General features: G+C 44.3%; 1 protein-coding gene across 1 annotated transcript in view; it reads left to right on the forward strand.

Moving 5' to 3' along the window:
• The window catches only part of malrd1 (MAM and LDL receptor class A domain containing 1), a 125,573-nt gene that overhangs the window by 52,891 nt on the left and 57,422 nt on the right, over positions 1-15,260 (forward strand). Inside the window, exons 14-19 of the mRNA XM_052506099.1 lie at positions 2,969-3,125; positions 3,547-3,657; positions 5,160-5,373; positions 9,829-10,076; positions 11,877-12,056; positions 13,467-13,572. Coding sequence (XP_052362059.1) covers positions 2,969-3,125; positions 3,547-3,657; positions 5,160-5,373; positions 9,829-10,076; positions 11,877-12,056; positions 13,467-13,572 — 1,016 coding nt within the window. The remainder of the gene's footprint in view (positions 1-2,968; positions 3,126-3,546; positions 3,658-5,159; positions 5,374-9,828; positions 10,077-11,876; positions 12,057-13,466; positions 13,573-15,260) is intronic.

The raw sequence follows: 15,260 nt of genomic DNA on the forward strand, positions 1-15,260 counted from the left end.
CATCAACTTTCTGAGCAGCTAACAGATTGCTGCAGCTGTACATAGCCCATCTGTAAATAGCCCACCAAATCTACCTACATTTACATTTACATACATTTACATACATATACCTCATATTGTTTTTATTTTATCAACCTTTCTGCTCTTTTCATCATCATCATCATCTGCTCATTTATCACTCCAGTGTTAATCCGCTAAATTGTAATTATTTTTCGCTCCTATGGCCTATTTATTGCCTTACCTCCTCATGCCTTTTGCGCACACTGTATATAGACTTTCTTTTTTGTCTATGTCATTGGCTTGTTTATTGTTTACTCCATGTGTAACTCTGTGTTGTTGTCTGTGTCACACTGCTTTGCTTTATCTTGGCCAGGTCGCAGTTGTAAATGAGAACTAGCCTGACTGGTTAAATAAAAGGTGAAATAAATAAAAATGTCTAATCTTGCAGACAATGTAAAGTATGTATAGATGGGTGTCATCTAGAGCCAAGAGTTTAGATTTTTAAATGCGTGGGTATTCTTCTCTTGACACACTTGTTGAATTATGCATGACAATGTGACAACAGTAATTAATGAGGCAGTCTAGACACGGCAGGTGAGCGCAGGTAGGCCTAGACACGGCAGGTGAGCGCAGGTAGGCCTAGACACGGCAGGTGAGCGCAGGTAGGCCTAGACACGGCAGGTGAGCGCAGGTAGGCCTAGACACGGCAGGTGAGCGCAGGTAGGCCTAGACACTGCAGGTGAGCGCAGGTAGGCCTAGACACGGCAGGTGAGTGCAGGTAGGCCTAGACACGGCAGGTGAGCGCAGGTAGGCCTAGACACTGCAGGTGAGCGCAGGTAGGCCTAGACACGGCAGGTGAGCGCAGGTAGGCCTAGACACGGCAGGTGAGCGCAGGTAGGCCTAGACACGGCAGGTGAGCGCAGGTAGGCCTAGACACGGCAGGTGAGCGCAGGTAGGCCTAGACACGGCAGGTGAGCGCAGGTAGGCCTAGACACGGCAGGTGAGCGCAGGTAGGCCTAGACACGGCAGGTGAGCGCAGGTAGGCCTAGACACGGCAGGTGAGCGCAGGTAGGCCTAGACACGGCAGGTGAGCGCAGGTAGGCCTAGACACGGCAGGTGAGCGCAGGTAGGCCTAGACACGGCAGGTGAGCGCAGGTAGCCCTAGACACGGCAGGTGAGCGCAGGTAGCCCTAGACACGGCAGGTGAGCGCAGGTAGCCCTAGACACGGCAGGTGAGCGCAGGTAGCCCTAGACACGGCAGGTGAGCGCAGGTAGGCCTAGACACGGCAGGTGAGCGCAGGTAGGCCTAGACACGGCAGGTGAGCGCAGGTAGCCCTAGACACGGCAGGTGAGCGCAGGTAGCCCTAGACACGGCAGGTGAGCGCAGGTAGCCCTAGACACGGCAGGTGAGCGCAGGTAGCCCTAGACACGGCAGGTGAGCGCAGGTAGGCCTAGACACGGCAGGTGTGTTGTGGTTGCAGCCCTGTTCCACCAATTTATATGAATTTATTCATGTGGGACATTCACCCAGTGTATATATGCAAATGAGGCACATACTTTATTTTATCACAAAATATATTTAAAAAAATACCTGATATACTAAGGAAATGTAAAGAAAGATATATATTTTACAATAACAATATCGATTACCATTTCTACACACACACACACCGGGGTCAAAAACGCCATCACAGCCCTCTGAGACATCCTCTGAAACTGAGTAATGATGTTTCAGATGGTTACCTGTCTGGGCTATGATTGCCTATCTGAGGGGTTGACAGTGAGAGCAGAAATCAACTCCTCCACTCTATTACTGTCATTTCCTGTCCTTTCCTCTTGTAGCAAGTGGGCCAGAGTACAGGTGCAATCATCCCTCTTCCCTCCCTTCCTCCTCCATCTTTCCCTCACTCCTGCTGCAGTCCTTTACTCTTCAGTAACAGATGATCACTAAGCTCCGGCAGCCATGGAAGTGAGAGGGGGAACTGGTCTTCTCCAAGCCCAAGGGGAGCCTCTCCTCTCTTGGGTAGGACGGGTGGAGAGGCATGGTATCCAGGGAGCTGTGAGCTTATGGAGATGGATGAAAGCAGTCAAGCGAATCGCAGCCCTCTGCTCTATTCTCCCATGGTTGTAAAGGATGACTGTGATTGACAATCTGTAGGGGCCTGGGTCTAGTACAGGGAGAGATGGATGAGTTTCAGTGACCTGCCTCTGCCTCTGTGGGCGGACACTCTATGTGTGGGGTGGGAGACGGTGGTGGACTTGTCGGGCGTGGAGAGCGTGTACTTGAGCTGAGCGGGAAAAGACGAGGATGCCGTCGAGGTAGACGAACACAAACCGGTTCAAAATGTCACGGAGAACGTTATTAACCAGGGCCTGGAACAAAGCAGGAGCGTTGGTCAGACCGAATGACATCACCAGGTATACGTAGCGTCCGCTAGCCGTGTTGAAGGCTGTCTTCCACTCCAGGGGCAGAGTCCGTAAGGTATAGAATGGCAGGCAGGCTCAGGGTCAGGATGGGAAGAATGGTCAAAACAGGGACTAAAGAGACACGGAATAACACGCTGTTCAGCTTGACGAGACAAGACAAACTGGCAACAGACAAACAGGAAGCACAGGTATAAATGCACAGGGGAAAATGGGTGACACCTGGAGGGGGGTAGAGACAAGCACAAGACAGGTGAAACAGATCAGGGTGTGACAATTACAGTGTATTTGTTCTTACCCAACCCTATTTCCCATAAACTAATATTTTCTACAGTTTATATTCATTATCATATATATTGCACTTTAAGGTAATTGTCTTTCACGGTGATCTCTATTTATTGTCTCCGTTTGTTGTGTGTGTCTGAACCACGACGATAGCCTTAAATAGAATTGCCTCATGGTGACAAATAAAGTTGTTTGAATTCAATTGAATTGTGTTAATAATGTGAACCTCTAACCTCCCCTCTTCTTGTCTCTACACTAGTGGCAGTCCAGAGGGTTGGTACATGTATGCAGACAGCTCCAACGGTGGTTACGGCCACATCACCGACCTGCAGACCCCTGTCATCTCCTCCACTGGACCACAGTGCACCTTGGGATTCTGGTATCACATGAGCGGCTTCACTGTGGGAACCCTGCAGGTGAATGAATCCCATAGTCTCTCTCATATGTATCACCAAGAAAAGAGAAAATAAAAAGTGTTGCGTTGTTTCCGTGAAAAACATATATAAATGGTATTCATAGGAAACAAGGGTCTAAATAGACTGAGAATACATTTTATCTTAAAAACAATGCAACAAAAAAAACATGGCACTTATTTTGTCTAAATCTAAATTAAAAAGCCTTTTTTTTTATGGCAGGCTTTAATTTTCTTTCTTTCTAATTTTTTACATAAGCTTAAACGCATTTTGTTCTCAGTCTCTCAAAAGTACTTTGCACCACAATATACCATATGGTGAATAAAATACGGCCAATGGCCATGACAATGTTTAAAAAAATATATTAGTATTTTTATCACAAAGCTGTGGTACAATTGTGAGATTTTCATACTGTATTTCACAGGTGTTGTTGAAGTATGGAAATGTCACCCATGAAGTGTGGTCCCAGACTGGTAACCAAGGCAACAAATGGAGACGTGGAGAAGTGTTTCTCGGAATCGACCATGACTTCCAGGTCTGTCAATCATCTTGTCTTGGAGAGAACCAAGTCCATAAATCCACCTGTCACAGGTCTTGTGGAGTGATTCATGCTGTTCCATGCTGGATAAGAGCGTCCGCTAAATTACTAAAATATAAAACGGTTTTGTTTTGTGGACTTTTTTTGGGGGGGCATTTGCAATTCATGCTTGACTGTTACACTAAGAGGATTTCGACTCACACAGCCACAGATGAATTCTCTTTACAGAGTCAAACAATCAATCACATTTTATAAAGCCCTTTTTTTACATCAGCAGTTGCCACAAAGTGCTTTACAGATACCGGGCCTAAACCCCAAAGAGCAAGCAAAGCAAATGCAAAAGCACAGTGGCCAGGAAAATCTCCCTAGACAGAAGCTATCCAGGAAGAAACTGCATTGCTATCCAATGGCTGAGTTCACCCTACCAGAAACAAGACAAAGACCTGACATCAACAGTGAAATAGCAATTTTAGCAACACATCCCCTGACCTTTGTACTGATGTCCATTAACCTTTGTCAACCGGGCCCAGTCAGATCAGCCATTCAGATAGAGCAATCAGTGTGTCCTTTAGCACTGAAGTGGTGTGTTCAAGAGCAGCTTTCTTCCCATCAGAGCTTCAGTGCCCTTTCTCTCTCCCACAAAGCACTTAATCAGCCCAGGTCCTCTCTCTCATGTGAAATACAGGTAACTGTCCAAATAAAGGAAACACCAACTTAAAGTGTCTTAAAGGCGTTGGGCCACCAAAACAGCTTCAATACGTCTTGGAATAGATTCTACAAGTGTCTGGAACTCTATTGGAGGGATGCGACACCATTAGTCCATGAGGAATTCCATAATTTGGTGTTTTGTTGATGGTGGTGAAAAACACTGTCTTAGTTATCTCTCTAGAATCTCCCATAAGTGTTCATACACACACCCTTAAAACCGCCTATGCTCCTTTGAGACCACTCTTTTAACGTCGCTGAGATCTCTTCTAGCCACGGTAGCCAAAATAATAGGCAACTGTGCATTTTATACATGACCCTAAGCATGATGGGATGTTAATTTCTTAATTAACTCAGAAAACTTCACCTGTGTGGAAACACCTGCTTTCAATATACTTTGTGTCGCTCATTTACTCAAGTGTTTCCTTTATTTTGGCAGTTACTTGTACATGACTCAGCAATTTGAAGGATGAGCTACTTGTGTAGTATACAGTTGGTGATTTTGGGCTAGATCCTAAGTGGAGCCTTATTCCCTTTATAGTGCCCTTCTTTTGACCAGGTACCATTTGGGATACCCTGGTATGTTGGGTTTAATTGTGTTTATGTCATGTTTAGCCTTTCTTACCAGGATTATAGTGAAGATGGCTGAGAACGAGACTAATGACATGTTATTGTGAATTTGCTAGTTTATTTACAGTACTAGACAGTTTTGTTGATTTATAAGTATTTGGGTATTACTTCAAGCATTGAAAGACTTGGACAGATGGCTTACTTCAATCCTGTCTGTCATTTAGGTAATCTTCCAGGCCAAGCGGGGGATCAGCTACATGGGAGATGTGGTGGTGGATGACGTGACCTTCCAGAACTGCACCCCACCCCTCAGCCCAGAGCAGCCGTGTGGGCCTGAGGAGTACACCTGCTCCAATGGATACTGCATCCCAGAGGACAACCTGTGTGACTTCCTCAACCACTGTGGAGATGGCTCCGACGAGGACCCTTACATCTGCAGTGAGTGGGAGACCCTTCGCCTGCCCGTTTGATAATAATTAATTAAAGAACAGTGTTATTTACAGCAGCTTTTGTTGAATTTTGTGTGAGTTATTTAGATGTATTTATTTTTTATTTAACCAGGTAGGCCAGTTGAGAACAAGTTTTAATTTACAACCGTGACCTGGCCAAGATAAGGCAAAGCAGTGCGACAAAAACAACACAGAGTTACACATAAACAAACGTACAGTCAATAACACAATAGAAAAATCTACAGTTGAAGTCATTTTTCAACCACACCACAAATGTATTGTTAACAAACTATAATTTTGGCAAGTCGGTTAGGACATCTACTTCGTGCATGACACAAGTAATTTTTCCAACAATTGTTTAACAGACAGATTATTTCACTTATAATTCACTGTATCACAATTCCAGTGGGTCAGAAGTTGACATACACTAAGTTGACTGTGCCTTTAAACAGCTTGGAAAATTCCCGAAAATGATGTCATGGCTTTAGAAGCTTCTGATAGCCTAATTGACATCATTTGAGTCAATTGGAGGTGTACCTGTGGATGTATTTCAATGCCATACCTTCAAACTCAGTGCCTCTTTGCTTGACATCATGGGAAAATCAAAAGAAATCAGCCAAGACCTCAGAAAAAAATTGTAGACTTCCACAAGTCTGGTTCATCATTGGGAGCAATTTCTAAAATGCCTGAAGGTACCACGTTCATCTGTACAAACAATAGTACGCAAGTATAAACACCATGGGGCCACACAGCCGTAATACCGCTCAGGAAAGAGACGCGTTCTGTCTCCTAGAGATTAACTTACTTTTGTGCGAAAAGTACAAATCAATCCCAGAACAACAGCAAAGGTCCTTGTGAAGATGCTGGAGGAAGCAGGTATGAAAGTATCTATATCCATAGTAAAACGAGTCCTATATCGACATAGAAATAGAACTGTTTGGACATAATGACCATTTGTTATGTTTGGAGGAAAAAGGGGGAGGCTTGCAAGCCGAAGAACACCATCCCAACCGCGAAGCACGGGGGTGGCAGCATCATGTTGTGGGGTCCTTTGCTGCAGGAGGGACTGGTGCACTTCACAAAATAGATGGCATCGTGAGGGAGGAAAATTATGTGGATATATTGAAGCAACATCTCAAGACATCAGTCAGGAAGTTAATACTTGGTCGCAAATTGTTCTTCCAAATGGACAATGACCCCAAGCATACTTCCAAAGTTGTGGCAAAATGGCTTAAGGACAACAAAGTTAAGGTATTGGACTGGCCATCACAAAGCCCTGACCTCAATCCTATAGAATATTTGTGGGCATAACTGAAAAAGTGTGAGCGGGCAAGGAGGCCTACAAACCTGACTCAGTTACTCCAGCTCTGTCAGGAGGAATGGGCCAAAATTCACCCAACTTATTGTGGGAAGCTTCTGGAAGGCTTAAGTTAAACAATTTAAAGGCAATGCTTCCAAATACTAATTGAGTGTATGTAAACGTCTGACCCACTGGGAATGTGATGAAAGAAATAAAGGCTGAAATAAATCATTCACTCTTATTATTCTGACATTTCACATTCTTAAAATAAAGTGGTGATCCTAACTGACCTAAAACAGGGAATCTTTACTAGGATTAAATGTCAGGAATTGTGAAAAACGGAGTTTAAATGTATTTGGCTATGGTGTATGTAAACTTCCGACTTCAACTGTATGTACGGTGTGTGCAAATGTAGAAGAGTAGGGAGGTAAGGCAATAAATAGGCCATTACTGTGGTGGCAATGGTGTTTTTTATTAATTGTACAATCTAATGTAACATTCAACCTTAAATTGAGTAACACATCCATGGCCACATTATGTAAATATGAATGTCTTGTTATGTAATCATATCTTCTCAATTGCTGTAATTATCTGTGCAGAATCTCGAATTACATTAATCACTTGCACCATGTAGCCTACTTTTCTAATGTATTCTCAACTGCAATCCCAGTCGTTTGGTTCTGCTATTAGATGAAGCACAGTGATAGCACATTAATCTGTTGTATAAACGAACAAAATAGCCGACATTGTACTCCCATTTGAAATTCGCTGTGCTTTTAAATCAATGAAAGCACGGCGGTAAACATTTCGGTGACGACTAAACCAAAAAATCTGACATTGTTTTTCCATTGGAGTTTGGTTGTGCTATTAGATTAGTCTCCCTAGGCAGACAGTTGCCTCCCACAATGTATCCAAAGCTACGGCATACACTGCTCTCGCCTAGGGTCGGGTTTGCGAGACTGCTTTTACACAGTTAAAAGTATAGTGATAAACTGTCATAACTTTAGGCTGTTTTTTGAGTGGGTGAATATACAGTGAGCTCCAAAAGTATTTGGAAAGTGCTTTTTTGTTGTTGTTGTTTGGCCTCTGTACTCCAGCGCTTTGGGTTTGAAATGATACAACGACTATGAGGTCAAAGTGCAGACTGTCAGCTTTCATTTGAGCGGTAGCGGGTACGCGAGTAAAATCTCTCGAGGAGGCCAAGCCAGTTTGAAAAAAAAAAAAAGAGTCATATTTACAACCTTTGTTGTGATAACTGCGGCGTTCGCTCTGTAACCCGTTTGTTCGCACGCCACCGTGATCTACCATAAGGCCGTTAACGACAAAAAAAAAGACAACAGTCACACAGTGGCGGAATAAACTCAACTATAAATGCGTTTGTTTCATCACAAAACCGGAGAGCAACATCTGCCAGTTGAAGTTCACAAACCAAATGGTGCATGTTACAAACAGTTCTATAATCTGCAGCATGGTCAAGTACGTTAATGTTTTGGAGAGTTTACTAAACAACTACTGGTTTACAACCACAGAGTTACCCGCACGTCAGCGCAAAGACAACAGGGGATCCGCCTCCGCTAATTCCAGCACCGTTTCAGCTTATCCATTTAAACATCATCAAATTAACGAGGCTATATATGCTTAGTTTAATACACTGAAAACAAACCTAAAGACACCTTAAACTATTTAGTCCAATCAATGTTGCTTAAAATCATGTGGCTGTCCTTGATACTGATTTCTGTCTGTGCGTGTGTGTACAAGTAAAACGTTTTTTTTTTTTTTACTCACCCTACTTGTAGACTAGTTGAATGCCAATGTCATCCTCCTCTTTCATGTTGGCACAACTGTCTATGGCTCTGTCATACAGTACACTTTTAGTTTTGGTTGTCATAGGCCACCTATCAAAAATGCTTGCTAGCCTAACTTCCTCGCATGGGCAACAATGTACCAGGTAAGTTAGCTAGCTAGTTAGCGTGCGCTTACTAGGCAACGTCTAGGCTACATATTGAATTTCAATTGTTTCAGGTTAGTGGCACAATATATTAATTTATGGTCAGATCAGAATCGCCATCAAAGTCATTGGCCTGTACAGGGAATTAAGTCAAAACCACAAGTCCAAATCTCCATCTCCATCTCCATCATTGGCTTAGGAAAGTGCTGCTGCAGGACATCAACACAAAGCAGACCAAAAACAGACAAGTTTTTCGGAAAATGTTGTTTTGCTTTCGGAAATGATTTGATTGGTTTGAAGCCATATCCAAACTGGCCTCCCTTGGGGGGCATTTTGCTGCATCAGGACAACCCACAGTTGAGCTCAGCTCCACGCTGATTGGCTAATTCTTTCAACATGTCTTTATCATGGGAGTCCAAATGCTTGCTGACATCAATCAATCAATTGGCTACGGCGGCAACATGTTGTACTCTTTTGGTCCAGTCAGCGTCAGATAGATGGGCTACACATACTGAGACAGAGGGACACTGTTTCCCTCGCTAGGATGATTTCTCCTGTGAGAATCAGACACTTGCGAATTGAAAGAAATTATGAAAACAGAAAGAGACGAAAGGTACTTTTATTTTATTTAAAATGTTTTATTGGTCAAATAGCCTGGCTGCCCTTGGCATTTCAGGGTATCCTGAAATATCATACCCCAAAGACATGCCTGACACCATTACAATAACAGGAGAGGGTAGCATTTGGGGGGGGGGTTGATCGTTGCGTGCTAGGAATATGGGAATAAATACTAAACTTTTGACTACTTTTGTCCCAATACTTTTAGTCCCCTTAAATGGGCTATGTACAAAAGGTGTTGTCATTTATAAACAGTTCACCCGATATAGATGAAAATACCCGCAAAATAAAGCTGACAGTCTGCACTTTAACCTCATAGTCATTGTCATTTCAAATCCAAAGTGCTGGAATATAGAGCCAAAACAACAACAAATGTGTCACTGTCCCAATACTGTACCTTTGGAGCTCACTGTTGGTTGTAATCTCCTTTATCAACGTCTCAACCAAATATTACTTAATTATCCACATCGAAATGACGTGGTGTGCCAAGTGTGGACGTTATTTATGTCATGGTGAGTATACTAATGACTAATTAAGCTCTCTTCCTCTCTGTCTCTCTCTCTCTCACTCTCTTACAGAGGGCTTCAGCGGACACTGCAACTTTGAGTTTGACCTCTGCTCCTGGCGCCAGTGCCGGCAGGACAATTTCGATTGGCTTATCAAAGCGGGCAGCACACCGACTACTGGCACAGGTCCATCTACTGACCACACCCTGCGGGACCCGTCTGGCCACTACCTCTATGTGGAGAGCTCTTTCCCCCAGGCAACCGGAGATGCCGCTAGAATCTCAGGACCCCTCCTCAGCCGCAGGAGCAAGCAGTGCAAGGTCAGGCAAAGGTCAGGGCAGAGACTGTAGATAACAGTTCGGGAGCCATGTGGCTGTTACTGGGTCGAGATAAAAGGGTCATATGATCAATACATGGACACAAGCGTTGGTCCTGGTCGGTCCCTGGATGGGAGACCAGATGCTGCTGGAAGTGCTTTTGGAGGGCCAGTAGGAGGCACTCTTTCCTCTGGTCCCCCACAAAAAATATCCCAATGCCCGAGGGCGGTGATGTGGGACATTTTCCTGTGTAGGGTGCCGTCTTTCGGATTCAACGTTAAATGGGTGTCCTGACTCTCTATGGTCACTAAAGATCCCAAGTCACTTATCTTAAGAATAGGGGTGTTAACCCCAGGGTCCAGGCTAAATTCCCAATCTGGCCACCATACCATCATGGCCACCTAAGTGTTCCCAAATTCCAATTGGCTCATTCACCCCCCTCGCCCCTATAATCCACCATACAAACCGACAGACAGATTAAGGGAGGAGGTTTAGGTAGACTATGAAGTAGAATTGGGGGAATATGTATAAAGGACTAGGTCAGTCAGTATCTCCTCCCTCTGTGTGTGACGAGATCAGCCAGTGCAGTGGGTGAGTCCAGGAGCCATCTCTCTTCTCTCTCTGACTGAGCTCACATCAGTCAGTCTGTCTGAGTCCTTCTTTTTGAGTGCCTCGTTTGTATAGAACTGTGTCTGTCTCATCTCGGGCTGGACCTGCCAACCAATCACACACGCAGCTGACAGGCACCAATTAAACAGAGCGAGGGGAGGAGGGGAAGAGAGGGAGGAGAGAAGAAGCGGTAGTTCAGTCTTCTCACTGCCTCCCGCCCTCCCTCCGCATCTAGTTGCATTTGGTAGAAAACTCCTTAGCACTGCGTTTGAGTGGCTGACTTTGTGGGCTAGCTGTAATGAACAGGGGAAATGGAAGGAAATGAATGGAGCTATGGAGATTTCTGTTCACAACAAATTACCTTTGTATATAGATAGACCTCTTGCTTTGCTTTCATGGTCTACGGGGAGGTGAAACGAGTGATCATAATAAGAGTGTTGCAGTGAAAAGTCAATGGTACGGCAGAAAGCATGAGTCTCAGGTGCGTGTTGCTTTGATCAGATTTACTGAATCAAATCAAATCAAACTGTATTTGTCTCATGCGCCGAATACAACAAGTGTAGATCTTACCGTGAAATGCTTACTTACAAATCTTAACCAACAGTGCAGTTCAAGAAAAGTTCAAATATAAAAAGTAACACAATAGCATAACAATAACAAGGCTATATACAGGGGGTACCGGTACCGAGTCAGTGTGCGGGGGTACAGGTTAGTCGAGGTAATTTGTACATGTAGATAGGGATGAAGTGACTATGCATAGATAATAAACAGCGAGTAGCAGCAGTGTACAAAACAAATGGAGAGGGGGGGGGGGTCAATGTTAAATTGCTCAGCAGTCTTGGAGGTAGAAGCTGTTAAGGAGCCTTTTGGTCCTTTACAAGTCAGGGCTATTTAAACTTCACTTTAATGAGTCGAGGAAAGTCTGTCATTGCTTAAATATCATGGTATTTCCCAGACTGTCTGTGCTGATCCAGCTAGAAATGTGATGGTACAGATGGAGATGTTTTAAGATGACGAGTTAGTTTAACTAATTCAACTTGGCTACACTTGCATGACTTCACTATGTTTGTCACTCTCCTGTGTGTGTGTGTGTGTGTGTGTGTGTGTGTGTGTGTGTGTGTGTGTGTGTGTGTGTGTGTGTGTGTGTGTGTGTGTGTGTGTGTGTGTGTGTGTGTGTGTGTGTCCCTTCTCCAGATCCGCTTCTACCTGCACATGTCTGGAGACGGCTTTGGAACGCTGAACGTGCTCCAGGTCACCAGCTCCTCAGGTCACCAGCTCCTCCTCAACCTGACTGGAGACCAGGGAAACTACTGGCAGAGGAGGGACATCCAGCTGACCTCTCAGGAAGACTTCCGGGTCACCTTCGAGGGCAAGGTGATGAACACTTGTGACTTATTGTTCATCTTGTGCATATCTGGCATAGCATTTGTATCTGTGAGTGTTGCTGTTATTGTGCCATGAAAAAGTATTTGCCCGCTTTCTGATTTTCTCTATTTATGTTATCAGATCTCCAACCAAAACCTAATATTAGATAAAGGGAACCTGAGTTTACAAAGAATTAAAAAAAATATGTTTTCTTTATTTATTTAATTAGCCAAGTGAAGCAACACCCAATTCCCCTGTGTGAAAAAGTAATTGCCCTCTTACACTCAATAACTGGATGTGCCACCTTTAGCTGCAATGACTTCAAACAAACGCTTCCTGTCGTTGTTGATCAGTCTCTCAAATCACTGTGGAGGAATTCTGGCCCACTCTTGCTTGCAGAACTGTTTTAACTCAGCGAAATGTGTGGGTTTACAAGCATGAGCTGCTCGTTTCTGTCACAACATCTCAATTGGGATTAGGTCTGGACTTTCACGAGGCCATTCCAAAACGTACAATGTGTTGCTTTTTAGCCATTTTCGTGTAGACTTGATTGTGTTTTGGATCATTGTCTTGCTGCATGACTCGGCTGCGCTTCAGCTCACAGATGGATTGCCTGACATTCTCCCGTCTAATTCTCTGTTACAGAGCAGAGAATTCATGGTTCCCGCAAAGGCAAAAAAGAATCCCAAAACCATCACACTATCAAATCAAATGTTATTGGTCACATACACATATTTAGCAGATGAGTACGCACCCTTGTGGGGCCCCTATGTTGAGGATCAGCGAAGTGGAGGTGTTTTTTTCCTACCTTCACCGCCTGGTGGTGGCCTGTCAGGGAGTCCAGGACCCAGTTGCACAGGGCAGGACCCAGGGCTCCAAGCTTGATGATGAGCTTGGAGGGTACTATGGTGTTGAAGGCTGAGCTGTAGTCAATGAACAGTATTCTGACATAGGTATTCCTCTTGTCCAGATGGGATAGGGCAGTGTGCAGTGTCATGGCGATTGCATCGTCTGTGGATCTATTGGGGTGGTAAGCAAATTTAAGTGGGTCTAAGGTGACAGGTAAGGTAGAGGTGATATGATCCTTAACTAACCTCTCAAAGCAATTCATGATGACAGAAGTGAGTGCTACAGGGCGATAGTAATTTAGTTCAGTTACCTTGGCTTTCTTGGGTACAGGAACAATGGTGGACATCTTGAAGCAAGTTGGGACCGCAGACTGGGGACCTGCTTGACCGTTGGTATGAGGTTCCCGCTGTGGAATGCAGTGTTTGGCTTTCGCCAGGCATAATGGGACCCATTAGAAAGGTGGCAAGCACTTTTTCATGGCACTGTATTTGTTTACTCTCTTTATCTTATCTGACTTGCCACAACTAAAGTTCCCTGTGGAACAATTATGCTATTTTATTCTATCCTAAGGTGGGCCCCAGCGCCAAGGGGGACATCTGTCTGGATGATATCACCTTCTCACCAGGCTGCCTGCTCGCGTCTACGTCAGAAGCACTGGAGACTCCACCCCCATCAGGTATGATGTCACTCCGGGTGCATCTCAATAGTCTTAAGAGACCTCCTCGTCTCCTTGTCTACTCTCCTTCATAATAGTCTGAAAACCTACCCACTGGGAATTGACTTTGGCCTGTTCAGTTTTTTTCACATTAGTGCAGATGAAGGAAAGGAGGAGGGAGAAGAAAGAACTAAATAGTACCTTATTTAGGGAATAGGGCTTAATCTGAGACGTTAGTCATGGTTTTGCGGGCATAAATGACTGAGTGAACCAAGCGGTATCAGTCAGCGAATAAAGAACGGCTTGGTCTCCATTCAGATGATTGTACGTTTCCTCTGCATTCTTCCTGTTCTTTACGAGCCAAACCTTGAGAGACAAGAGAAAGGGACAACAACGTGTACTGATTTAGCCCCGTTGTCACAGTGGTGCATAGCAGCTATAATTGCCCTTTCTAATGTATAGCTTTACTGTTGTATTGGATGTCGGAGTGGAAGAGAGAAGAGGAGAGGGAGAGAAGAGGGGGGTTTTGAGGGGATGGGGAAGGCTTTGTGTGTGGCCTCTTTAAGGGACCTCTAGTGATCTGCTGGGCTGGACTATAGGGGCCTTATACACAATAGTCCTGTTGTGTGCGTCTGTCTCTTTCTTGCTTCCTTTCTCTCTCTCTCTCTCTCTCTCTCTCTCTCTCTCTCTCTCTCTCTCTCTCTCTCTGACTTACTCACAGCCACAGAGTGTGTTTGAGAATGCAACCTAGCCTGCTGTGAGTCTGCCAACAGGCACGGGCATTAATGAGTCATCACATCACTTTAATGGAGTCTCAGCCCAATGGTAATCAGCGGGAGTCGGCGGGAGTCAGTGTGAATATGAGGATGTTGTTAATGATATGTTGATATCCAGCTCGCTCTTTCTTTTGACAATTGCCGTGCGTGCATTTGCGTTTGCTGAAATGTTACACTTGTTTTGGGATTATCCTTATGTCAGTCGGAGTTTGTGGTTCACAAACATTTGTGCGTTATGTCACCCCCCCCCCCACCAAGAAAACAAAATAATTTGTCTCTCCCAAATGGAACTATATGCAAACCCGTAATTTAAGAAACCCCTGCAATGCAGAGAGAGACCTATGCCAAAATGGCTTTGACGGACATAGTTGAGAAAATGTCTTTTCTCTTACATTAAATATTAGTTTGGCCAGACCAATGGCAGTACATATTAGTCCTCTCACTGGACTTTTTAAAATGTTAAACACACTTGTATATTATATTCCTTGGTCATTGATAGCACTGGAAAGGGAATATTAGAATAGTATTCTAATATAGTCAGAATTACACAATGTAGTCAAATGTCTTCATAAAACAAAATGAGATACAAGCAACAGAGAGCAGCGGAAGATCTAAGGGAGCGATACAGATGGTTGGTGTACGTGCATTAGAAGACGAGGCCACTGCTACCATTACCCCGACATTATTATTCCATTTGGAACGAGTCAATCCCAAGGACGGCAGCCCCACAATCTCCTAGATCAATTACAAAATCAATCCGATCACCAGACAAGCAAGGTCGACCTGGCTTTCTCTCTTCTTCCTTTAAAAAAAAATATATATTTTCTATGATGAACAAAATGCGGCTGAACTTGTTTTCGCTCTACCTCCTCTCCCCCCTTTCCTCGGAAAGAACGTGATAGCATCTGAAAATACTTGAGCAATTGTCTCAGA

Source organism: Oncorhynchus keta, chromosome 4 (assembly GCF_023373465.1).
Source record: "Oncorhynchus keta strain PuntledgeMale-10-30-2019 chromosome 4, Oket_V2, whole genome shotgun sequence".
NCBI lineage: Eukaryota > Metazoa > Chordata > Actinopteri > Salmoniformes > Salmonidae > Oncorhynchus > Oncorhynchus keta.